Below are 24472 nucleotides of genomic sequence, written 5' to 3'. Positions count from 1 at the left end.
TCTCTAATTTTCCATTCATTGATCATTTATAATTCTATGCAAAGTCGTGCAACGACTCACCAGTTAACCAATTTATTATTGTATAAGGATCGGCTTTTGGGAATTAGAGCCACTTCATCCGATGCATAAAGTATTTCCAAATTAGAAAACGGGGGGGGCGGGGCGGCGAGGGGGCCGCAAACAGCGAAAGTAGAGAAAAACGGACAGCAAACGCAGCCGCCCGCAGCACAGCGGCTTAGCGCGACGCGGGCCTGCTGGCGTTGGGGGTCCGATGCCGTCTTCTTCCAAAAACAAGGTTTGTCTCCGTGGACGACACGGGAGACTGAGTTACAGTTCTGTCCTTGGCCGTTCCCTGGTTCGAGGACAGGGTCGCTGCCTCCCTTGTGAATACGGCCACTTCTAGCGGCGGGATGGCGCGCGGTGCTCGGACGCGAAGCGGGCAGAGCTGCCTCCGGGCAGGCGCGCCTGTCAGCTGCCACGGCCGACCCACAGCCCGACCGCCCTCCCACCCGCAGGCCTCAGAAGGCAGGAGGGACGGGCCCAGGCCTCCGTGCCATCGCGCCCTTGATCAAAGCAGGCTGCAGAAACCCTCTGCGGCTGCTTTCGGGACCCTTCCAGTGTTCTCGCTGGTGCCAAACGCAGGGTGGCATCAGGACGTCTGTGCACGTGTCAACCTTCCCCAGGGACCAACAGGAACTCTTGTGCCTTGACTAGCGGCGGGGGGGGGGGTACCACATGTGTCTTCTTGCCCCACCCAAGACACACCGGATTCACTCTTGCGACAGGGCGCCCGTTCCCGAAGAACCACAAAGTATCCCCTCCGCACTCCGGCCCTCGCCACAAACACAAAGTTGCAAACGCGCTCTCGTAAAACCGCGTGCGAAGCGACTGCCGACCCTCCCCGGGCCAGGGAAAGCCTCCAGCTCTCCTCCGAGGGACAGGAGCCCTCCCGGCTGCCCCGAAGGGCTCCTGACAGCCGGGCGCTGCGCAGGGGCCCCGCGGGTTGCCCCGTCCCGCGCTCAGCGCCTCGTGGGGGTGCAGCGGCTGCCTGCAGGGGCCGCTCGCGACCGCCGGCGCGGACTCTGCGCCCCGGACACGTGACTCTCCGGTCTTGCGAAAGCGGCGGGCGCTGCTGCGGCTCCGGTTCCCGCGCGGCCGCCCCTGCTCGGCATGGCTTTCCCCGCTCTCTCCCGAGAAAGCGTCCTGGTCGGGGCGGCGGCAATTGGGGCGGCGCTGGCGGTGGGCTTCCTCGCGGGTAAGGCGACACGTGCTTGCGCCGCGGAGCCCCCCTTGCGGCGGAGGCGAGGGAGTCGGGGGAGTGGGGGAGTGGGGGAGGAAGGCGCCCGCGGGGCGGGGGCGGGGGCGGGCGAGCCTGGCGCCCCGAGTCCTGCGCCGGCAGAGCGCCCGGTGCTGGCAAGGGAGCCCTGCGGCGCCAGCGGGCCGGTGGGTGGGCGGAAGAAGGCCCGCCCGAAGCAAGTTTCCCCGCGCCCGAGGTGAGCCTACCCAAGCCGCGCTGGTGAGCTCCGGGCACCCCTTTGCTGCCCCCCGTGGCCGTCGGGGGGCGCCTTCGGAAGGGGCTGCGCCCGCGGGCCACCTGATGGCAGCAAAAGGAGGCAGGCCATCGTCTGCCCGCTGCCGCCTAGCGGTCCTCGGGGGCGTTGCAGCTCGGAACGGGCCAGCGCTCCAACCGGGGACGCTCCGAACTGGAGAAGGGAAGGGAGAGGACCCTCCGCCTGAACTGGGGAGGGGGGACTAGATTTCAGGGACCCCCAACTTTTTATTCTCCACCCCCAGTTCCAAGATCATCCTAATCCTCTGCAGTCTCCCGAATAGAAAGTTTGAGCTGAAAAGGGCTCCAAGTGCCCAAAAGCTCTACAGCAGCATTTTTCAAACTTTGCAACTTTAAGTTGAGTGGACTTCAGCTCCCAGAATCCCCCAGCTGGTCACTGTTCCTACCTGGCTGGGGAATTCTGAGAATTGAAGGCCACTCAACAAAGTCGCTAAGGTGGAGAAACACTGGCTTATTGTATTGTATGATCCCAACTTATCTGCTCACTTTTGGATGCAAGTAGCAGAAAATGAGTTAATTGATCTTCAGCCACCACCCAGATTCAGCAACCAGGATAAGTATGTGGTGTGAATGAGGATTGTTCCAGAGACCCACTCTTCTTGGCTGACCTCAATTTACCCTTTGTTCTTATCAGGCCTTTCAAAACTATGTACTGTATGTCTTTAGACTGAGGCTGTATTGATTTGCTTTTGAAAGGCAGAAGATACCATTCAGAGCTTCTTGACTTTGGCACGTCCAGCAATTCACGCAGCCTCTTACAAGGGAACAGCCACCTACACAAATATGTATTGGACCACTCCATACGCGAGCACCCTCTTTTAAAGAAGCTGAGATTGGTAAGTCGCTGTTGTAGCGGATCTGACTGACCTCTCTTCAGCCTCTCGTGGCTGTTCCTCAGTGCTCACTCGAGGACTCGCAAACACCCCAAGCTAACTCCCCTCTTCTGTTTAAAGGGGGGCCCTTTCAGTCCCTGAATGTGAGAGAATTAGAATAGACATTCCAAATACCATACAAGGCTTATACCGGCCCATGTTTCCATGACCCATTTAAGTGGGTCATGCAGGGTAGGTATTTGAACAGGAGGATGAGGTCAGTTGACCCCCAGGGGTTAGATCTCACCCCAAACAGCCTGGGTCTGTTTGGATTGAAACTCACCAGCTGCACCATCCACATGGTTGACTGACCTCCTCTCCATCCACGGCAGAGACCATGTTGTAGAAAGGCTGCCTAAAATGGGGGTTCTCCTGGCACTTAAAGGAAGGTGAAAAGGGGGCAGGATTGATGATGGGAGGTGTCCCCACACTTCAGAAATAAATCAGATTGAAACGTGGCAGAAGGGGGCAGTGGCAGACGGGCATTTCAGCCTCGGTTGTGGGGGCTGAGAAGCCTATTGCATAAAAATCATGGCCAGCTGGATGTTGTCATGGTCTGTCTTGCCCTGCCAGCGCACAGAGTTGGTGGCGAAGGTTGTTTCTCCCTCCCTGCTCTTCTCCATCTGAATCAAGACTGCACTTGCCCCTGACTGGGGCAAAGACCTAATTCTTGGATGAAATGTAATTATTTCTCAGACACTTGCTTAGGAGAGCTCCTGGAAGAGGCTATGAAACAAAAAGCATGAAATGTAATTAAAACGAAGCAATAAAAAGAAGCTGCAGTTGGGGGTGGAGAGCATTTCAGTCCAAAACGGAAGGCCTGGGCGTTTAAAAACGTTAGCTGCCTCTCAGAGCCATACGGGCATACAGACATACCTACATAATAGAGGGCACCAGTTACACCTCTCCTGGAGAAAAATTCCAAAGACTTGATGCTATGAGCTGAAACAGAGATTAAGATTAGATTGTTGGTGCTCAGACATGGGCTGGAGGGGAGCTAAGAGACCTCAGATACTTGGCCATGCCCAGAACCACCTCCTCCCCCTCCTCTCTTCCCAACACTTCTGGCCTCTGGGTTATCCAGCCCAAGTCTTCAAGGTAATGGATGCCCTACTGCAGCTGAACCCCTGCCCTTTCTCTAGGCACGTGCACGCATGAACCAAATGAACAGGGCTTCAGTCATGGCACTGTGCCCACCATCTGGCAGATTTTGACCTCCTGCAGATGCCCTCTGCACTAATTTCCACTGATGTTATAAACAGTGGCTGGGCTCTTTCCGTTCAAAAATAATGTTACATTTTAAAAAGAAAGAAAACTTGAGCATATAAAAAATAGATGGTGAACAGAGTTTCCAAGTTAGCTTTCTTACTCATCTGCTATATCTTAAAAAAAAAACTTTGCTATAATGTACAGATAAAGGAAAAAAAAGATACAGCCCCCCCCAAAAATAGAGAAAAGGAAAAATATACATTATGACACATACAGAAAAGAGCTGTTTTTAAATATAACATGAAACCATGACCCCATGGAGTAGTATTGACCAGTCTTTCCATTACATTACCATATCACCAATTCAGAAGCAGAGAGTGAATTTATATCATAAATCCAAGATTATAAATCCGGGGGGTGGGAGGGAGATCTGTCTTTCTGTTGTAAAAGAGTAGTCTCTGTTGCTACATGCTCAGTTCTTCAAATAACAAGTGAGTCCAATTTTCTGTATATCATTCAAAATCACATAGAGATTTTTAAACCATTTTACTCTTCCCAGAACCATATTAATGAACTTCCAGGTATTAAACCATGGCATATATGTAAGTGTCCCCGTCATCATATACACTTCCAGCATAATGATGTCAAACACAGAGGTGTCCAGTAAACCCAAAATCTTCTGTTAAATTAAGATGTCTTAATAAGAAAGATGCTGCCAGGCTTCACCTCACAAGTAGGAGCAGACCGCTTAGGCTGAAGAAATCCGAGAACTTCCATAAAGTAATATTTAGTGAAGAAAGTAAGAAGCCATCACCCAAGAATTTCGACTGCTGCTGTATTTAAGAAACATCCCCTCTCTGTGCAGGAACAGAATTCAAAACTTCTTGTATCTCTTCTCTTTCTCCTCTCTCCTCCTTGGTCCCTCTTTTGAGGCCTGGCCTGTTTCCATCTGCCTTGGTTTGCATAACTGCCAGATTTGCAGTCAAGTTGTTTTTCACTGACTGTGTGAGGAGTACGATTCCATGTATTAATATGCTGTATCTGCAGTGTCAGCCTTTCCCAAGCTGGATGGTCCCCAGGTGAGTGAACCTGAACTCCCAGAATTCTGGCAGAGACCCTGCTGGCTGGGGAACACTGGAAGTTGAAGTTTATCCATATTGAGGAGATCCAGCTTGAGGAAAGCTGAAGATCGGGCTTTCCTCATAAACAAGAGCTCTTTTGTGCCAGTCTCTGCCTGTCTTCTGGAGCAGGATGGCTTCAGCTTAGCTTTTCTGGGAGAAATAAAAACTGTAGAAAACCTCTCTGGGAATCCTATCTGTTGAGAGTATAAACTATGGCTAGACCACCCGGTACCTTCCAGATGTTTTGAAGCACAGTTCTCACTTTTGCTTGCCCTTGGCTAGGCTGAGACGGAGGAGCAGAAGGCAACAAGGGACTGAATTCCTTCTGTAGACTCACTCAGGCTGCCATTCTAGGGCATTGGTACCTCCTAAGGAAGAAGGGCAAGAGAATTGGCCATGCCAGTATCAGCCACAGGGAATGTAAAAAAAGTGGAGATGTGTGGCGCATGTAAAACATAGGCAGAACTGTGGTTACATAGTTGTAGCTGCCATCTTGACTTTTTTTGACCCTTCTGGCAGTCTCTGCCCCTGATCCTGTCCCTACTTAGTCCTGCCTCCACTCTTTCAGTGGAAACATGCACTGGATAAGAATTAAACTCTCCCCTTTCTCCACAGTTGTCCCACAGATCTCTTAGGAAAGATCCCCTGTCCATTTTTTTCAGTCCATCATTTTCAGGGGTCTCTTCAGAGGTAAGCCTGAATGAGTTTAGTGAGTCTTACTCCTAGGCAAAGTTGTTTGGGCTGCAGTCTGTGTGATGGGGACACGGAGAATGGCTAGTTTTCATTGACTTATATTCAGTTAGTTTTCCTTGCAAGAACTAGTTTTCATTGACTTATATTCAGTTAGTTTTCCTTGCAAGAAATCTCCCCCAGCCCTAAGGACTGCATACGTGTATTCTTGGCTTGCACTTAACCCATGACTTGGTCTCCTCTAGACCCTGGGGCACGCATGGATTCTTAGTCTCCAGAGTCCCCCCACCAGCACTATTAGGTAATGTCAGGGGTGATATTTGTGGAACTGCAGAATAGCTTGTAACATACAGACCTGTTCTGGTTTTCCAGGTTGCATCAGCCCTTCCTGACAAACAACTGTGGGTGTCTTGTGATCAGGCCCAATTTGTGGCAAATCTGATCAGGGTTATTGGAGCCAAAAAGGTAATTGAGATAGGTAAGTGAGCCTGTCTATAAAACGGGCTGCTGGAAGATTTCAGATTCAGTCCCACAATAAACTGGGCAGTCTGTAGGTCACATGCTAATCATCTATCCATCTAGAACCCATTTTTCAATTCAGTTCCAGCATCTGTTTATTCACACCTACATTTATCCTTCTTTTCGTGCGTTGAGGTTGGAAAACATATTTTTTAAATATTTTTCTTGCATAACAATATGCCTTGCCTGTGGTTTTAAGCTCTGAGGTTTAGAACTTCTGTGTCAAATGTAGTATTTTTTTTTCCTAACGAGTTTCTTCCCTCAAGACCATATACAATAATCCGAGTTCTTTACTGCCTCTAAAGTGGCTTGAAAGGATGTTTTGGTTCAATAATGCTTTGAACTAACCCCCCCCCCCTTTGAAGTTGCTGTTTGGTCAACTGAAAGCAGATGAAGCATGGTCTCCTTGCACACATCTTCAAGAAGCACGCCAGCGTCAAACAGAAAGCTAGCAATCCAACCACTTTGAGGAATGTATTTGTTTAAAGAAGTGACTCCTAATCCTGCTGTCGCTTATACCAGAGGTATATACGCTTGGCTTTATTGGGCAGGTTGCAATTCTATAGTATCTGCCTGTGGGGAACCACAGAATGCACCCATGATAAGTGGAGCTAAAGCCAAGAAGATTGTTCCCCATTTTTGTCTTGATTACTTGCTGTCTTTCCCCTTCTGACCCGACATGACAGACAGAGTTTTGCTCTCTCTGGCCCTCTACATAGAGTGGGCTAAAGGGACATCTATAGGGGGTGGGTCAGAATCTGCAAGATGACCATGTGACATCAAGATCAAAGCTTCTCCCCTTTTGTACTGCACATGCATACCAAAGGGCGGGGCTTCAAGCATGACTACACGGCCATCTTGCAGATTTTGACTCCTTCTTGCAGATGCCCCTGGCAAGGAACATGTCTACCCTAGTGCAAACAAACAAAAAAGTATTGGGCCAAGGGCCACGGGAAACGATATTGACAGCCACCTGTCGACCTCTGTCCTATGTTAAGGCATTTAGGACAACTACCCAACCATCATGAAGATGTCAGTTTGTGATGAAGCTTCACTGGTAAATAGGAGATCTAATTCCTACGTAGAGTAAGCCAGTCTTTGCTTTTTTTTAAGAGCATCTTTAGTTGATAATCCATACAATGTTAAGCCCTAACGGATGGGCTTATATATCAGGCTAAACAAAAAGACACAAATCACATTCTGGTTTGGCACGATGTGTGAAGAATAGGTAATTGCATTCCAGAGCTTAGTTGCCAAATCTGAGCTCTTTGCAAGCAGGCCCATGGTGGGGCTTAATGAGAGGGAAGCTCGCATGACAAACAGCATAGACCCCAGCCGTGGCCTGGGCGCAGCAGGGATGCCTCTGTGCCAAGCCAGCATCCAGGGGGGTGCACTTCTGCAAACATGCCACTCTGTTTCCCAGGGGAAGATGAACCCCTGACTGACTGTCCTCTTCCCCTCCTGCTAAGAAGGAGTTCTTCTATACTTGCCAGGTACCACTACTTGATAATTTTAGTATTTATTTTATCATTAATTTTAATTTTTAGTTTCCTGCATTTCCATTCTCGTTTTTAAATCTGATTGGTGGCCTTGAGAGCTCATCAGAGTAGAAGGTGTATGTGTGAGAGGTTCTCTTGTTCCTCCCCCATAGCTAGTATTTAAGAGAAGTTCTCTTAATTCCAAAAGCAGGAAACAGACATCAAAACTGTCCTCCTTTATTTTTAAGCCATCTGAATTGGCGACCGAATGTACACTCTAGCAAGACAGGACCAAGAGGCGGTTCCTTTAACCATCCCCTTCCTCTGTAAATGAACAATTGTGGTTCCTCAGAACCTAAGAGCTAGGCTGTTAGAGGAGAAAGCAGGTATTACTTTGCTATTAAGAATGGGGTATGAAACCAACATGCTCTTATTTGTTTGGAAATCAGAACCACATTCAACCATGTTTTTTTAATTGCTCTGTAGGAGTTTCTGCTGGATACAATACTTTAAACATAGCTCTAGTCCTACCAGAAGATGGCAAAATTGTTGCCTGTGACATAAATGAAGATTTGGCCAATACTGGAAAGCCATTGTGGAAAGAGGTACAGTAAATCACTCGGAGAATTGGGGCTAAATCATGCCATGGGAGAGGTATTGTTAGTATTGCCTGACATTTGGTTGATTAGTTGGGTTTCAGGGATCTACAAATCTGATTAGGAGAACAGTACTAATGGAAAATGGTGGTTAACCCTTTCCCCTATGGTTATTCTTAGGGACATCCATAGGCAGTGTCAAAATTGCAAGAGGGTTGGGTGCAGATGGTTGCAGTCAAAGCCAACACTGATCCTTTGTCATTTTGACCACCCCACCCCATGACTCCTCTGCTTTTTCTCTTACCTAAATTTCTCTCCTAGAATTCTTATCATCGAATAAGATAATATTACCTAATGAGATAATATATGATTATCTAATCAGATATATTACATTAATATTAATAACATTATAGCTGCTCCCCCCCAAATATTTTTTATGATGATGGAGTTTTGCCACCATTGGCATCGTATCCAGATTTTCCCATGTCTGAAGAACATTTCCCTCTCTGTTCTGTGAAGCAAAAGGCCTGAAAACAGATCTTTAGGCCACCAAAGTGTTTCTCTATTCTCTTCTCAAAGGAAGCAGAAAGTCTTCCTGCTGCTCCTGGTCGTGTCACAGTTAAAGACATCAAAGCCTCTCTGAATTTATTTGAACACATCAAATGAGGATGTTGACTCCTGCTGTTGAAACAAAGGGGCTTTTAAATGGGGAGGATCATGCCCATTTTTGACCATTTACCCTTTTTCATGCCGTGGTGGTTGGTGCTCATGTTATGGTATGAATGTCTCTCAGCTGCTTCTTGGTTTTATCAAAATTTTGTGTTAATCATTGGAATATTAAATACAAAATTCCTATCTTGCACAACAGCACTCAATGTAGTCATTGGTGTGCTAGCTTTTTTTTTTTTTTTTAAGAAAATCTGTGACACCAAAAGGGACACGTTCTCAATGCTACAGTAACTCTTACATCCCCACATTTATTATTTTTTAATGAGGAAATAAATGACTGGTGATGCTCTGTGCTCTGGGATTTGAGAAATATGCTTCTGGTTTGTGCAAGTCTGTCTGGATGATCATTTCTTAAGCTGAGGGACTACAGAACTTCCATGTCCACATGATGAGGCTAGGAGGACCAGCAGGAGATGTCTTGTGACCTCCAGCTGACAGCAGAGGCATCACAGAGCGGTTGGATTGAGACTTTTGTCCCATATTAATCAGATGTTTTTCCTCAGAGGCAGGGATCGGCAATGCACAAGTAGCATACTACTTTCTAGCACTCCATTTATCACCCCCATCGTCTCAGGGCTGTGCTACCAAGATATGGTGTGTGTGCTTCAAATTGTGAGGCAAGGTAGCCTTCTACTCCCCTCCCTACCTTTAAACACTTCAGAGTTATCATTTGGGGGCAGATGTAGGCCTCTTTTGCATTTAAGAGGGTTTAAAGAGTAGGATCATTCCCACAGGTAGAGGACTTGAGGTACTGCTATTACCCAACCTTAGACGCATGCTGGTTGGAGAATTCTGGGAGTTGAAGTCCACACATCTTAAAGCTACCAAGGTTGAGAAATACTGCCTGGATCCATAAAAAATCTGGAAAAAAGTAGACTAAAAAAGTTCAGTCCCACCCTTACTGGAAATGCCACCACATTAGTGGATGGTCTCCTGACACACACACACACACACACACAAAGATTGGGAGGTTGAGCATCTGGGACCTCAGATGTTGCCGACCCCTTCCTTGAGAAATCTTTGACCTATTTTCTTTTGTTTCAGGCCAGAGTGCTACATAAGATTGATCTAAGGATAAAACCAGCCATTGAAACGTTAGGTAGGTAGAAGCAAAGGATTTGATTGGGAGGGTTGGGGTTTTGGGTGGTATCTGTTCAGGCACTGAAACTCACTAACTTTCTACCAGCTTCCCGCACAGGACTGTTTTTGAGAAGGTAAAATGACCGGAGACATTCACATGTGCTCCTTTACTCTCATAGAGAAAGTTGGCCTACAGATTTAATGAGATGGATTGTTCAGTTAAAAAATCAGAGAATATAAAGTTCGTGTGCATTAACAAGAACAAGGATGCCAAAGGAGCTTCAGTTCCATTGCCCACAATGGAAATAAATGTCTGTCTGTCTTTTTCATGGCCAATGTGAATTGGGTAAAAATGTCCCCTTTCTAAAGGGACACTTGCATGGTATTACTCAACATTAGCGAGAGTGATCAGGGCCTTCTTGCTAATCCCTTTGATATGATCAACTGTTCCTGAATTCTTCAAGGTGCAGTAATTAAGCAGGACACCTCAAGACTAACTTTAGTCCCATTGTTTTGGAGAGCTGCCATTGAGCTGAGATGTAAAGAAAAATGAAAACTACATTTAAAACTCATTACCGTGAGTTTTAAGTAGTGAAATCATAATGTGATTATTTTAAACCTGGTAAAATGCATTGATGTTTCCAGACCTTAATAGGGAAAAAAAAGTAGGTGGTTATTTTGTTCCTAGCTATGTATTTACATTTAGTTTGTTAAAAGATAACCTTGAACACTTCCATACCAAGCAAAGCAGTTTAAACAGGATTAATGTGTTTAGCCTAGACTTCTCTGTTACACCCCAAGTGTCCAAGATACTGTACAAAACACCTTTTATATAATGCAAGAATGGGTGATTTTTTTTAAACCTACGCTTCTGTTGAGAGATTTGACCTCTGAAATGCTGGTCTGTCTTTGGAAATTTAATAATCACTTAACATACTTATTTTCAGTCATCCTCAAGGGGGGAAATGCAAAAGAATCACACTGCCAGAAATTTGATTTGGCCATGAAATGTGATTCTGGAGATCTCTGGGGGCTGCAGCTCTGGAACCACAGCTCTGGTGTGGTGTCTTGGCTATAGTTGTTTTCTTCCCATATCGCTGGAGCCTGAAATCAGTAACCTTTAGTGGGCATAAAAAAGTCATACAGGTAGTCCTAGACTTATGACCACCATAGGGACAGGAAAATTCATCATTAAGCGAGGCATCACATGACCACACCTGATTTTACATTTTTTGCAGTGGTCATTAAGTGAATCGTGGTCATTAAGTGAGTCGTGTCATTAAGTGAATCATGCAGTTACCCATTGATTTTGCTTGTCAGAAGCCAGCTGGGAAGGTTGCAAATTGCGATCACATGATTCTGGGACACTGCAACCGTTGTAAATGCATGCCAGTTGCCAAGCACCCAAACTTTGATCATGTGACTGTGGGGACATTGCAACGGTTGTAAATGTGAGGACTGGTCATAAGTCACTATTTTCAGCACTGTTATAACTTCAAACAGTTGCTAAACAAATGGTCGTAAGACAAGGATTGCCCGTATTATGGTGCTCAATAGAATAAGGTAGAAGCCATCACAATTACAGATACAGTGCATAAGACAAAGAACTACAGGCAAGGGAAGACGCACAGGCTATACAAGAGTTAGAAACACCCTCTCTTCGTCCAAACTGCTGTCCTGTATAAGTTCAACCTAATATGCAGATGTAATGAAATATGTAGGAAAAGTTGATATAATGCATGTAAACCAACAAGATAAATTGCTTGATTGATTGTAAATTGTTTTCTTCTCCTCTTAGTAAAACACTCTAAAGCCACAGATTAATAAAATTTCAAAGGATTGTAGCAGTTGGTTGTATTACCTGTAAATTGGGATCCAGGGAAGAAGTTTCTCCCTAACGATGTTGCATAGGTTCCACAACTGCTTGTACTTAGGCTTAGTAATTTCTTCAGAATTATTCCAGAGACTTCTGGGCAGAATAATCTGGATCAGATGAAGGAGCTATCTGCTCCAGCCTTCTCCAGCTGGGGTACCCTCTGATGTATGGACTGCAATTCCCAGAATTCCCCTGTCAGCATGGAGGGAGTAGAAGTTAGGAAGACTGGTTTGCTCCAACATCTGGATTCCAGAAGTGGGCTGCCAGAGACTTTGTGGAAGGCCACACAAGAGCAGCAGCCCTCCACTTTAAGTTTGCATCGTCTCTGGTAAGGCATCTTTGGCCTCTAAGCCTGAAAGCTTGGCTGACGGCTGATGATAATTCCCTAAGACTGTGAATTTAGGTGATGCGTAAGAAGCCACAAACTGGTTATTCTTGGTCTTTTGTCTATAGAAAAACTAGCCCTGAGTAAATAGTATGAAGGAATCAGAATTTTTCTGTGTTGTTCTATTTCTAGTTTGAATTGTTTTTTTATTAGAGGAATCTATATGCCACCTGATTCACCAGTGAATCTGGAGGACGGTAAGAGTGGAACAGCTTATGTTCCATTATGCAGAATCACACGCTGATCCATTCAGCTCAGTACTGCCCATGGGGGGTGGGGAGGTATCCCAGATAGTATGTTGGGATCTACAAGTTTTCCTCCAGCTGATTTGCAGAAGAGAAGCGAGTATTTCTGACTCAATAAAGGTAAAATCTTCCTTTAAAATCTCCGGGTCCTGTCAATTAAACAGTGTCATCTTGCAGGACCCTGGAAGCACACCTACCCTGTTGCAATTCCAGCCCTCTGGAATGATCCCCCTCCAGAGATTTGTGTGACTCCCACCCTGATTGTCATTTAGGAAATAGATAAAGACCTGGTTGTTCTCCTTTGTCTTGGAGATGGGATGATTGTGAAGCCCCCTTGATTATGGGTGACCTATTGTTGGTGTTCTGTTCTCCTGGTTGGTTGTGTTCATTTTTATACATATTATCTTTTTATTTGTAAGCCACCCAGAGCCATCAAGGAGTTGGGTGACCTTGAAATTTGAAATACATTTGTGCTTACTATTGAGAATCTGCACTTTTTTTTTTCTGCCTTCAAGTCATTGTTGACTCCTGACCAAGGTTGGCAAGGTTTTTGGAAATGGTTTGCCCTTGCCTCCTTCCCAGGGCAGAGAGAGAGGGACTGGCCCAAAGTCACCCAGCCAGCTTCATGCCCAAGGCAGGACTAGAACTCACCGTCTTCTGCTCTCTAGCCAGGTGCCCTTAACCACTACACCAGTTGACTCTCCTACATGTTTTACTAAACGGTTATCACAATTCCATTGGAATTTGTGACAAACTGTATGAGCATTTGTGGTGCCAGCAGGTACAGTGAGTATATTCAGTTTGGATTAAAAGAGCTGCAGGTTCCCATCTGGAAGCCTTCTCAGATGTGATGCTTCACCCACCATCATGGGGAGAGCTGACATGGCGAAGGGACACCAAGGAAAATAGAGAATAGTGTCTCTGCCCCCACACCTGTAGTTTCACAAGTAGAGTCATGTCGAAACAGCAAGGTTGGTTTGGCTTAAGAAGAAACTGGAATTCATGACTCTCATCATTTCTCATCCCCTTCTCTTTGCAGGTTGGACTAGTCGATGCTACCCAGATAGACTGCAACCATGTAGGGAAGGTAGACAGAAGGGAATCTTTTGCATTTTAAAGAACACTATTCTGATTTTTATGTGTAGATGAACTTCTGGCAAACGGTGAAACTGGAACATTTGACCTTGCTTTCATCCATGCGGACGAAGAGAGTTACGACGATTACTACGAGAAATGTTTGCGGCTTGTAAGAAAAGGGAGGATATTAGTTCTTGACAATGTAAGTAGTTCACAAAAAGTGGGAAAAGAGCAGACTTCGGTGGCTTTTTTGAACTAGAACATATTTTATCCACCCTTCTTTTAGGTCACTAGCCACAGGGGAAAAGTGATTGTTCACAAAACATGTTTATAAGAAAAACAGAGTAGAAGGTCCAACCTGAGACCCAAATCCAAAGCAACCCTTTGGAATCTAGTTTTCTTCTCCTTCAGAAGAACCATTTCTTTTCAGAACAGCAAGATCCTCTAATGCTAACAACCTCATGTTAATACTAATTACAACCTTGCTGGCTGGGGAATTCTGGGAGTTGAAGTCCACCCATCTGAAAGCTGCCAAGGTTGAGGAACACTGTACTAGATGATCTAGTCCACCCCCCTGCGTAGTACAAGGATTCATTAAGCCACCCCCAACAACCCTATTTGAAAATCCAGCATGGGATGGGGGAGTCCACTAAGCAAACTGAGTCTTAATCTTAAGAAATTCCTCTTAATGTGCTCTCTGAATCTCCTCTTTTTTTTTTTTTTTAATTTTCAGACCTTTGGGCCTTGCCCTACCCTTTTTAAAAAAATTTGTAATTATTATATTGAGGATATTTTATGTTCATTTATTTTGCCATTATCTTTGCATGTCACTGCAACTCACTTGATTGTGCCAATTTAGAACATGAATGAATCAGTCAGTCATTCTTCCTCTAGCCTACTCTTTGGGAACATGTCTGGTTCCACGTGTGATGGATCTAGGAGGACTAGTCCACATTGGGCTAAACGTGAGCTTAAGCAACCAGCTAAAACCATTAGTGTGATCTTGAGCTGCATTATGAGAAATCCTGTGTCCCAACCTTGCATTGAATCTTGGGCTGGTTGGACTGCATCTAGTTCTGGGCATCACACATCTTAAAGTACCCAAGGTTGAGAAACACTGCTCTATAGTATAAGGGGGAGGGAAGGGGAAACACTCTCAGCTTTCAAGATTCTGCCACTATAGCCTGTTTCAATTAAGGAGAGGTCTAGTTTTGCTGGTGGTGCCTGTTCTCTCACCTGCCCTGCCTCAAAGGGCTGACACAGATGCAGCACTTACTTGTGGCCTGTGATATGATAAAAAAGGGGCAGGCTTTGCTCATTTGGCCAGCGACACTATCTTGACTTTTTTGACCTCTGTGGACGCCCCGATCCATAAGATGAATAAGAAGTAATATTGTTTCTTTGCCTTTGGCAAAACTCAGCTCTTTATTTCTTTCGCCCTAGAAAGGATTAAGGTTGCAGTGCAGTGTGCACTGACTTTGTAATAAGCCTCTCTTGACTGCATGTGACTGAATGTTTGCTTTAGCCTGGGTAGTCCATAAAGCAAAGGTCCAATTGTGAACTTTAGTCAGAAATGCAAGGGCAGGGCAATGTTTTGGGTTTAGTCAGGAAGCAGTGTTTTGGAACAGCCAGGGCTGTTAACAGATTCATATGGCTGCAGCAGAATGTGGCCCATAGCAGCTGCTCACTCCTGGGAAAAGATGTAGCTACTTTAATGAGCCTCAGCCAAGAGCTGCATTTGCACTTCCAGGCATTCTACAGCAGTTCTCCCCAGTTGCACCGTTGTAATACGTGCCATGAATGGGATCATTCCAAGCGTCCTGTGCTGTATGTGGTTTTCTCTCTGTTTCTAACAGGTTTTGTTATCAGGGAGAGTACTTAAACCAGGTAAAAGTGACCACACAGCCGAACACATTCATCAGCTGAATGAAAAAATCTTCCGTGATCCACGTGTGAACATAAGTATGATCCTGATTGGAAATGGGATAACATTAGTATTTAAACTCTAGTAAAGGAGGAGGAGGAAGGTGGGATGCGCTGAGCACTCTTAATGATCAGGGATAATAAGTTAGAAATACAAGAATGTCTATTTTGTCCTTATTTCTTTAAATATGCTTAGGCTTGCATTGTGCATTATACATTTTTTAAAAAAAAATCCTAAAATGTCCTTTTAGTTTTGTATACCACTTTAGTCACCTCGATTGAAGCGGTAAATAAATAAATAAATTTACTATGCTTCTGTCCCATGTTTCCACTATGAAACTCAAGGTAGCACATGTGGGGTCAGTCTTCATTTTTATATCTAGGTTGGGCTATGAGAGAGCGACTGGGTCAAGGTTACCCGGTCACCTCCGTGGTTGAGTAGCGGTATCAGCCTGGCCCTCTCCCAGGCCCACTCCAACAACATTACCGCTATTCCATGCTTTCCCCTTTGTTACAACTTGCGCTAATGAACAGAGGCTACAAGAAAAGTGTTTCGTAGGTTTTCATTGCAAGAATCAAAGTGAGCTCAGAGGTTTAAATGCAGAATCATGCATACCCTACATGAAAAAAGCTTCAAATAACTTTCTAAATTGTTTTACTTAAAATTAGTTATCTCTTCACAGACACACATTCACACATGCATATGCGCACACAAGACACATGGACTGGGGAGATAGATTTGCTAGCGAGGCTAAGTTGAAAGAAATACAATTAGGGCACAATAATGATCTGCCAATGTCTCAGCAGTAGCATTTCAGAGATTGGCCTGAATGTTCCTCCAAATCTTGAAAGCCAGTTCTCAGGGAGAAAGGTTCTGTGCTCCCTTTCTCTCTAACATGTCTGTTTTAAACATACCGGGATTTCTTCTGAAGCTGAGCATTGATGTGACCCTCCTCTTGCCAAGAAAACTAGTCCATTAATTAATTACTTCTTAATGGGCAATAACTTTCCTTGTTGTAAAAGGAATTGTACAATTGTCCCAACTGTACAGTTGGGATTGTAGAAGGCTGGCCTTGCCCTCCCTCTTCTTGTGACCGAAAACCAGAAAGTGTGATTCTTACACTTTGCCTGGGTTGATCTCTCCGCCTTGCCTTCTTGCCATTACACAAGAGCAATCAAAGGGCTGCATGTACAGTCATGTGAAAAAGAAAGTACACCCTCTTTGAGTTCTGTGGTTTTACGAATCGACATAATAGTCATCTGGTCCTTAGCAGTTCTCAAAAGTAGGTAAATACAACCTCAGATGAACAACAACACACGACATATTACACCATGTCATCATTTATTTTACAAAAAGAAAGCCAAAATGGAGAAGCCATGTGTGAAAAACTAAGGGCACCTTGATGTAGAAAATGAACTCTGGAAAAGCCGAGATTAACTATAAAATATAGTTAATCTCGGCTTTTCCAGAGTTCATTTTCTACATCAAGGTGCCCTTAGTTTTTCACACATGGCTTCTCCATTTTGGCTTTCTTTTTTTCTTTCTATATTTTACCCTGAATTGGAACTGAATGTGCTTCTTCCTGGATCACCCAGCCTAAAAACAGCACTTCAAAGGAGGAAAAAAAAGTCCTTAAAGCAGACATAAGAGAGGAATTAATGTTCAAGGCTGAACAAGGTCTTTATCTTTCTTTCCAGAAAGGAGGAGTACATAACTAGTTGCTGTAATATTTATTCCTTTTACTGGAGCAGTTAATATTGCCAGTAACTCACTGGTTTTATCCCCTGCATTACATTTCATAATTCAGAGACTGATTTAAGTTCATGGGGGGGGGAAAAACTTTATTGTTTGCATTTCCCTCCTGAGCTGCAAGCAAATTGTACCTACTTACATTTTATGATTTTTAGATAATTAAAATATTTTACGAAGGCAACTAAAATCCTCCCCAGAGTTAGGAGTGATTGACTAGCACTCCTATACAAGGGAAGAAGGAGGGACCTTTTTAAAGCTTTTCCTGCCATTGACATGTTAAATGTTGTAGCCTCCTACACTGTTCAGGCTCCAGGGAGAAGCTGAATGCTTGCAAACATTTATTGTTATTTATTGTTAATGCCCCATCAGAGTTGAAAGCAGGTCACGTTTATGCCTGTTTGCCAATATGAGATATGAATCAAATGCCAAATGTTGGAAATGTTTATAGTGCCGTTGCATTTAATTACAGTAAAACACAACAGCAAAGGCTTCAATGAGTAAAGGGCCCAAATAAATTCTATGGCTATTTCTCCACTATTGAATTAAAGCTCCATTTGCCCCCTCTTGTTCCAGCACAAAACAGCTCCAGCCCAAAACTGGACGGCCGTGTCACCAGTCCTCGTATCCTTGCACTGTTGCAACTCCCGGCTGAACGACGGTGCCCTGATTTGTGGCTGTGCAAACTGTTACCGACATATGGATTGACTTGGGTGCCAATTAGCCAGCAGAAAAAACATCCGTCAACCAAGGTGTTGCCGTGGGAGTGGATCGGAAGCCTTTGTACAATTTGGGAGCTTTGCCAGGTTTTTTAGGCCAGTTGTCTGCCCCTCTTCCCACACCCCATTTGAGCAACAGATTCTAATGTAGATTGTGGCAGCAGTGGCTTCAGGAGATACAACTCAACATGCAGACACAAGCTGAGGACGCCAGCTGAAGGACTATTTTATTGTATCAATTTACCCTACTCAGCACGTGGTTCCTGTTTGAGTTCCCTGAAACCAACTTAACAAGGAAAGAGGCGGAAGGGGCAGGACCAAACGAAAAAGGAGCTACATACCCCTCACCCCTTTGTAACTGCATGCATGGCAACAAAGCAGTTCATTCTGTTGCCTGCAGAAGACGCCTCTGAGTCTGGCTCTTGTAGGATCCTGGGGGAAGGTTGCATCAGCCTCTCGCCTCACCGCAGGATGGGGTGGGGGGAGCATTCAAGTTTAAGGACTGGTGTCTTCCCCATTACCTATCTGAGGTTAACTCGAGCTGACACCCTGTATGTTTCTGTCCCAAGCGCTTCACAAATGCTGCCCTTGTTCACTGGTAGTCTAAGGCACACCTTTCTTGCAATGTCAGGGCTTCTGCAATGCCCCTTTGTCATCTTTATTTGGGTCCTCTGAGATTGTGCGCCCTGGGGATGAGGACATGTCATTTAAAAAATTGCAGCTTTTAAACTATCAATCCATTGCTCTTCTTTTAGCTAAGTAGAACTGCAGTGCGGATGGGGGGTAGGGGGGACTGGCCTTGATCAGGAGGGCTCAGAGGAGCTATGACTGGCATCTGATAGAAGTCCTCTTGCAATCCAAAGATACTGTTGCCTGAACTGCAGTGCATACAGGTAGTCCTCATTTAGCAACTGCCTCAGACAGTGACTGTTCACAGTTATGAGGATGATGAAAAAGTAACTTTGCGACCAAGCCTCACATTTATGACCTTTGCAGCATCTCCCAGGCATGTGTTCACCATTACAGTCAGTTAGCCCATGCTGTCCTGTGCCTGATCTGCTCCCCCCACTTCCCCCAGCAGAGAGATTGCCTAAACATGCTATCTCTTCCTGAGCTGCCTTTCTCTAAGGAGCAGCAGGTCCCTAAAAAGTCCTAACTGCAAGTTAACAAGCTCAGTTCTGTGACCTTGATTAGTTGATTAGAACCACCCCCGGCTCTAAGCTGCTCTTGACAGATGAGATCCTAATCTTTTCTGCCTTCTAAGCAGTGCACCAGGCAAACAGCCAGCACTAGCATGTTGCTTTCAATGTGTATTCCCCATTGTGTGCCTGCTTACTCTTGTAATCCCTTCCTCTTCAATAAATGTAAATACAAACAACCATTCTCTTCTTGCTAATTATCCCAGCACTGGGGTGAGCATTCCAAAGGACGGGAGTGGGGGAAAAGGACTTTGATATGCCCTTTTACTTGGCTTTCTCCCGAGTCGAGTTCCAAAAACCTTCCCCACCATTTGGGCTCACCCAGCTGTTTGGGGTCATATCCTTCTGATGCTGTAAAGCAAAGGAAAGCTGAAGTAAAATCGTAGCCACAGTCACATGATTTTTCATTTAGCAACTGCTTTGTTTAATGACCAAGTCACCAGTCCCAAATGTGAAATGAGGACTACCTGTATTTCAAAGTAACGCACTTCACGATACCCTTCCCTGGATGTCACCAACTATCAACAAGTTGAGTTAAGGTTCAGGACCAGACCTCTTAGCATTTGAGATACTTCTAGGATTCTTTGCTAGCTACTGATGGGGTAGAGCTGAGGTTCCCGATTCTGCAGTGATCCCACTCTTTACAGGATTAGTCTCCAAGAGGACTCCCCCATCACTTGCAAGGTGTTATTGTCACACTTGATGCTGTTCTGGTCTGGTGGGTGAAGTAACCCAAGGAATTATAGGATAGAGTGTCATTGAATAAACTAAGGTACCCAGCATCACAAGCAAGTGGGATAAAATAAAATGGATAAGCAAGAACTGGGCACTACCTGGACCCCAGAGGACATGGCATTGCTATGTGATTTGGTGCTTTTTCCTGGGCAGCTGAACGCACTTTGGACAAAATCCTTATTCTGTATTTACTCATGCTTGACCATGCTTGCCACCTGGTCCCAATCAGTAACAGCTCGAGTTTTTAAACAACGTAAGGAAATTGTTTCACATCTCTTTCCAGATGTAGCTGTAGGAAACCTCTATAATTTCTTCTGTGCAAAGAAGTAATATATTGCATCTGTGTGGGGGTATGAATGCATTCCCCCCAAGGATTAATTAGGGTGTGCGTACATGCTGTATGAAGAGGGGTGGGGGTTTTGCCCTCCCCTCGTATTGTGTGAACTGGTTGCATACGCTTCACTCTGGCTCACGTGGCCAAGAATCTGGGTAGCTTAGACTGGAAGAGTCAGCAACCTTCTGAGCGGTTGCCCAGTTTCCTCTCCCATCAGGGTCAATGGGGGAGATTTTTCTCCAATGTTTTTCTCTACAGCCCCTGGCTGGATCTGATCCAAACTCAGCCTTTCTACTGCTGGCTTCTCCCCCTACACCAATTTTGGTCCCAGTTGATTGTTTTGGAGGAGTAATCCTGTTGACAAATGGACAGACTTTGAGGCTCCTTTAAACAATTTATCTCCAAGATTCTCTTGGATTGGAAAGAATTAACAGCCAATTCTGACTCGATCAATTACAGCCAATTAGCCTCCTAAATAAGTTGCGTCCTAGATAACTTTATTGCAAACTGCTTGACTAGCTGTCTCAGGGTAAGGTTGTATCTGAGGTCCAAGCAGGATTTAGGCCAAATCAATCCAGTTAACTACTACATAGTCCTGCAGCAGTTGGTGGAAAAATGTCCCAAAAAATCCCTTTATTGGATTAAAAATGGCATTTGAAGTAACTCTTTCTTTGATCACTGTTATTTTTGACCACAAAATTGTAATCCTACTAGGAAAATCAGATATGCTCTTTGCTGGCTAAAAGCCATAGTAAAATTGATCTGACCTGATCTGCCTCTTTGCACCAGTTCCTACTCAAAAAGGAGTGGCTACCCCACCCGAGTTGGCTAATAACCCTTTCCCAATTCTCCTTTATGAAGATGAAGCAGCAGCTCTCTGTAACTCAAGTGGGCCTAAGGCACCTTCATAATATCACATTATCTTGTGGAGGTTTGTCGGCATTTTTGTACCCTGCCAAATTTCACAAGGACGTTAGTGGCCTTCACTGAAAGGCTTGTCAGCTGCAATCATTGCTGAAAAGTAATCACCAGAATCGGACAAGCCAAGGTTGTTAAATATCTAGGAATAACCTTTTAATCCTTTCCTTTTGGAGGGAGTGATCAAAAGCTGTCAATGAACAGCCCCACAGGATTGCCAAGACAACCTGCATTTCACAGGCAGTAGAGGGAGCAACTATACCCCAGTGGCAATTAAGAACTTTAGAAATAGCAATTAGCTTTCTGCTGCATGATCCCAGAATTGCTTTTATAAAGACCTCGGACCCCTTGAAGCAGTTCAATCAAAACATTTGAAGAAGTGTTCTCTGACCACCCTGAAATGTACCTCTTTGTTGTTTGGAAACAGACTTTGCTTCTATAGGGGCTCTTATGGGGTTTTACCATCCTAGATTACTTTGATTTTCACGGAGGGCTCTTTGGCTCCATGACTCTCAGGAATAGCTTTTATTCCACTTGTGAAAAGGATCAAATTCAACTTCTGACAACATGGCCTCTCACTTCAGTATCTGAATGTGCTAGGACTGGAGAGCACCAATCTGATTCAAAAGAATTGTGAACTTCATGGGGTCTGGAAGGGACCTTGGAGGTAATCTCCTCCAATACCCTACCCAGCACACCATCCTCGACAAATGGTCATCCACAGTAGCCTGAGGAAGCCTTGTACCCCGACAAATGAGTAACAGTCCCTGCCCTTCTCACTATTAAGAGAGAGATTATAATACCTGAATCCAAGACTGATTCACTAGGAGATTGGGAGACACTGAATCTATTACCTGTGCTTTATTGTGTGATCCTTTTTATGCAGCTTGGCATATAGACTTAACAATCCCTTGTTAAATTACTTTATTTTGGCCAATGTGTTTTCTGAAACATCCAGGAAGGTAGCTAAGTCTTGTGCAAATGCTATTGCCATTAGAAGGCTAACTATTTGTTATGTCATAATCAAAATATATTGCGTGTCATGGACAAAATTATCAATAGGTGATTTCCTGTTTCATCTGTTTTCCCCTTTTCTATGTTAAGTATATTTCACTTTACCTTTAATTTGATCTTATTAGTTTATGGAGGGGGGGAATGTATAATTCGTTATTTAGTTTCAGAGTGTAAATGGAACTTTTACTACCTGTCATTATTTTCTAGTAACACTACCTATACCCATTTTGGTAAACGCTCCAGTAAAATATTACATTCTGTTATTGTAATGTAAGGAATGTACATTAAATATAAAGACATTACATTAAATTTCTTTAATGTAAATGTGTTTTTTTTAATTAAACCAGGGTGCCTAGTGGGCATCAAGGGACATGACCACAGGCACCCTGGGGCCCTTGAACATATTGCTGATGATCTCACAATGACATGGCATGATGTAACAAGAGTTCAGAAATTGGCTTTGAATGCACAACCATCTTGAAAAGCAAAGCATATTGACTTCTACCACTACTTCTAGCTGGCTTCAGGCCAAGCTTAAATTGCTTTTAAACTTTGTATCCCTCTAGCTGTGTTGACCAAAAGTTCCCAGCCATCATGATCAATGTCAGCTGAGAACTGTGGGAAGTCTAGTGCAATCAAGTTAGGAGGTATCACAACTCACACAGATGTCTGTCCCTAACCACAATGATGCCAAAAGATGAAATGTGCATCATGGCACCACACGTAAGCTCTGCCCTTTCATTCTTGCATTGTGGCACCACACACAAATAGATTTAGAGACAGAGTTGTATTGCAAAGCATGTTTTGTTACTTGCACCTCCCCCTGTCCCCCTGGGGCATGGCTATGACTACTCATCTTGGTTTGAGATCATGGTTTCTTCCTTAAGGACTTTCTCTCAAGAGCCTTCTCCCCTCAGCACAGATTTGGGAGTCTTGTTTCATGCTCATCTCTAAACCAGGGAGAGAGACATGAGATAAAATTTTCTCATTAGAAACATTTCAACTATGGAACTCTTTCCAAGTCAAAGTTTTACAACTTCCTAATTGATGCAACTTCAGAGCAAGTTGAAATAGCACTTTTGCACAGGCCCTGGGGAAAATTAAATGATATTTGTATTATTGCCTACTGCAATTGTGAAGTTGACTTTCTGGTTTTAAAGCTATCCTGTAATGTTTACACATAGTACTAAACTGTCATTTGCTTTCCCTTCAGGTGATGTGCAAATCCAGCCACTGAGTGGTTTATGCCTAAACACTGTTTGAATGAGGATGCTATAGCCTGCTAAACCTCAACTTAGCATGATGTGTCAATGTAGACATCAGAAAAAGAGAAACACGGGTGATAGAAAATATGATTGCCAAAAAACATACATCAGTTCATAAGTTAAAGTCCTTTTAGCATTGACATTAGAAATAAGAAACATGGAAACAAAGTGGCTTTATTTTAAATAGTTATACGCTCTCGAGCATCATAAAGAGGCCCCTAGGTCAAAGCTTGCCTTAACCACATAATATGCCAATTGTGGCAACTGACTATTCTCAGCTCCCCCAGCACGCGCTCCTCCAATAAAGGGATAATGCTTAGCTACTTGTCAATAATATGGCAGTAAGCATTGCACAACGGAATATGAAACACTCTATTTCCCCCATTTAGGCAAATACACAGCAGTCTCCCATACAACAAAGTAATCTGGGAAGAATGCTTTGATGAAAGCAAAGGACTGGTAATTACACAAGAATTCTTCCTAGCATGGCAGAGGACATTAGTATAGAGAGGTCCACTTTAAAATGCACATAAAAGTTTGAAAGATTAATTTAAAAACATGGCAATAGAGGGCAAAGGCAAAAATTCAGATAAGGGTGAACAGAAGTCCCGCTATCAAACAGAATGATTTAAGCAGTGACCAACTTTGGTTTGTGCTCCAACCCTGGTTAACAAAAGGTCAGAGTTAAATTCACATGTAATTAGATCAGTACTCAGCTACTGCTGTCCACAATTAGAGGGAAAATACCATCAGTCATCAAGGCTTAGGAAGACCTGGCCACTTCTGGCCAAGATTGTGCAATGGGCCATAATACCTATGTTCAATTCAGGGGTGGAGTTCATATTCTGTAGCTGTGGGTTAATGTAATGGCTAAAAAATCAAAGAACAAATCAGGTCTTCCTTTTGTCACAAATTCACTGCTCAGGGGTTTTAGCCAAACCACTCTTGGCTTCATCGCTAATACTCAGCTGGGAAATAAGACCACCTGATCTCATAGGCTATCAACCTAGATGATGCATGTGAATCTCTAGGAACTCTACAGAAATACTACTTTTATGTTTATTTTAAAGATTATATTAACTTCAGCAGAATTAACTTACTCCCCTTTGTTGTGTTCTTGAACTGTGTTGAATTGTGCATATCTAATCTAAATCAGAGACTTGCTGCT

General features: G+C 44.3%; 1 protein-coding gene and 1 long non-coding RNA gene across 4 annotated transcripts in view; one reads left to right on the top strand and one right to left on the bottom strand.

Annotated features, from left to right (window-relative positions):
• The window catches only part of LOC148216912 (uncharacterized), a 29556-nt gene extending 16037 nt beyond the window's left edge, over nt 1-13519 (bottom strand). Inside the window, exon 1 of the long non-coding RNA XR_015793545.1 lies at nt 11726-13519. This is a non-coding gene — a long non-coding RNA (uncharacterized LOC148216912). The remainder of the gene's footprint in view (nt 1-11725) is intronic.
• Nucleotides 922-22332, top strand: COMTD1 (catechol-O-methyltransferase domain containing 1). 3 transcript variants are annotated; one of them, XM_088128905.1, is made up of 8 exons: nt 925-1255; nt 2267-2406; nt 5835-5940; nt 7946-8064; nt 9829-9883; nt 13516-13649; nt 15304-15409; nt 17697-22332. In XM_088128905.1, exons 1-8 carry the CDS (start codon nt 1171-1173, stop codon nt 17933-17935), a joined length of 984 nt encoding a protein of 327 aa, XP_087985031.1. In that variant the 5' UTR covers nt 925-1170; the 3' UTR covers nt 17936-22332. The 3 variants fall into 3 exon arrangements, with proteins under 3 accessions (XP_087985048.1, XP_087985031.1, XP_087985039.1); XM_088128922.1 differs by lacking the exon at nt 15304-15409 and having other exon boundaries at nt 922-1255; XM_088128913.1 differs by lacking the exon at nt 17697-22332 and having other exon boundaries at nt 937-1255; nt 15304-15459.
• Nucleotides 22333-24472: the final 2140 nt, after the last annotated feature.

Source organism: Python bivittatus, unplaced genomic scaffold (genome assembly GCF_059951505.1).
Source record: "Python bivittatus isolate LINGU-HERP-01145 unplaced genomic scaffold, Pbiv_v1 ctg000050_np1212, whole genome shotgun sequence".
Classification (NCBI taxonomy): Eukaryota; Metazoa; Chordata; class Lepidosauria; order Squamata; family Pythonidae; genus Python; species Python bivittatus.
This window is presented reverse-complemented; position numbering and strand designations above follow the sequence as displayed.

Excerpts from the sequence above, each read along its gene's own strand:
- COMTD1 (XM_088128905.1), top strand. The coding sequence starts at position 1,171 with ATGGCTTTCCCCGCTCTCTCCCGAGAAAGCGTCCTGGTCGGGGCGGCG. Across the intron at positions 5,941-7,945 it reads CAAAAAGGTAATTGAGATAG|GAGTTTCTGCTGGATACAAT; the intron begins GTAAGTGAGCCT and ends ATTGCTCTGTAG. Across the intron at positions 15,410-17,696 it reads TGATCCACGTGTGAACATAA|CACAAAACAGCTCCAGCCCA; the intron begins GTATGATCCTGA and ends CTCTTGTTCCAG.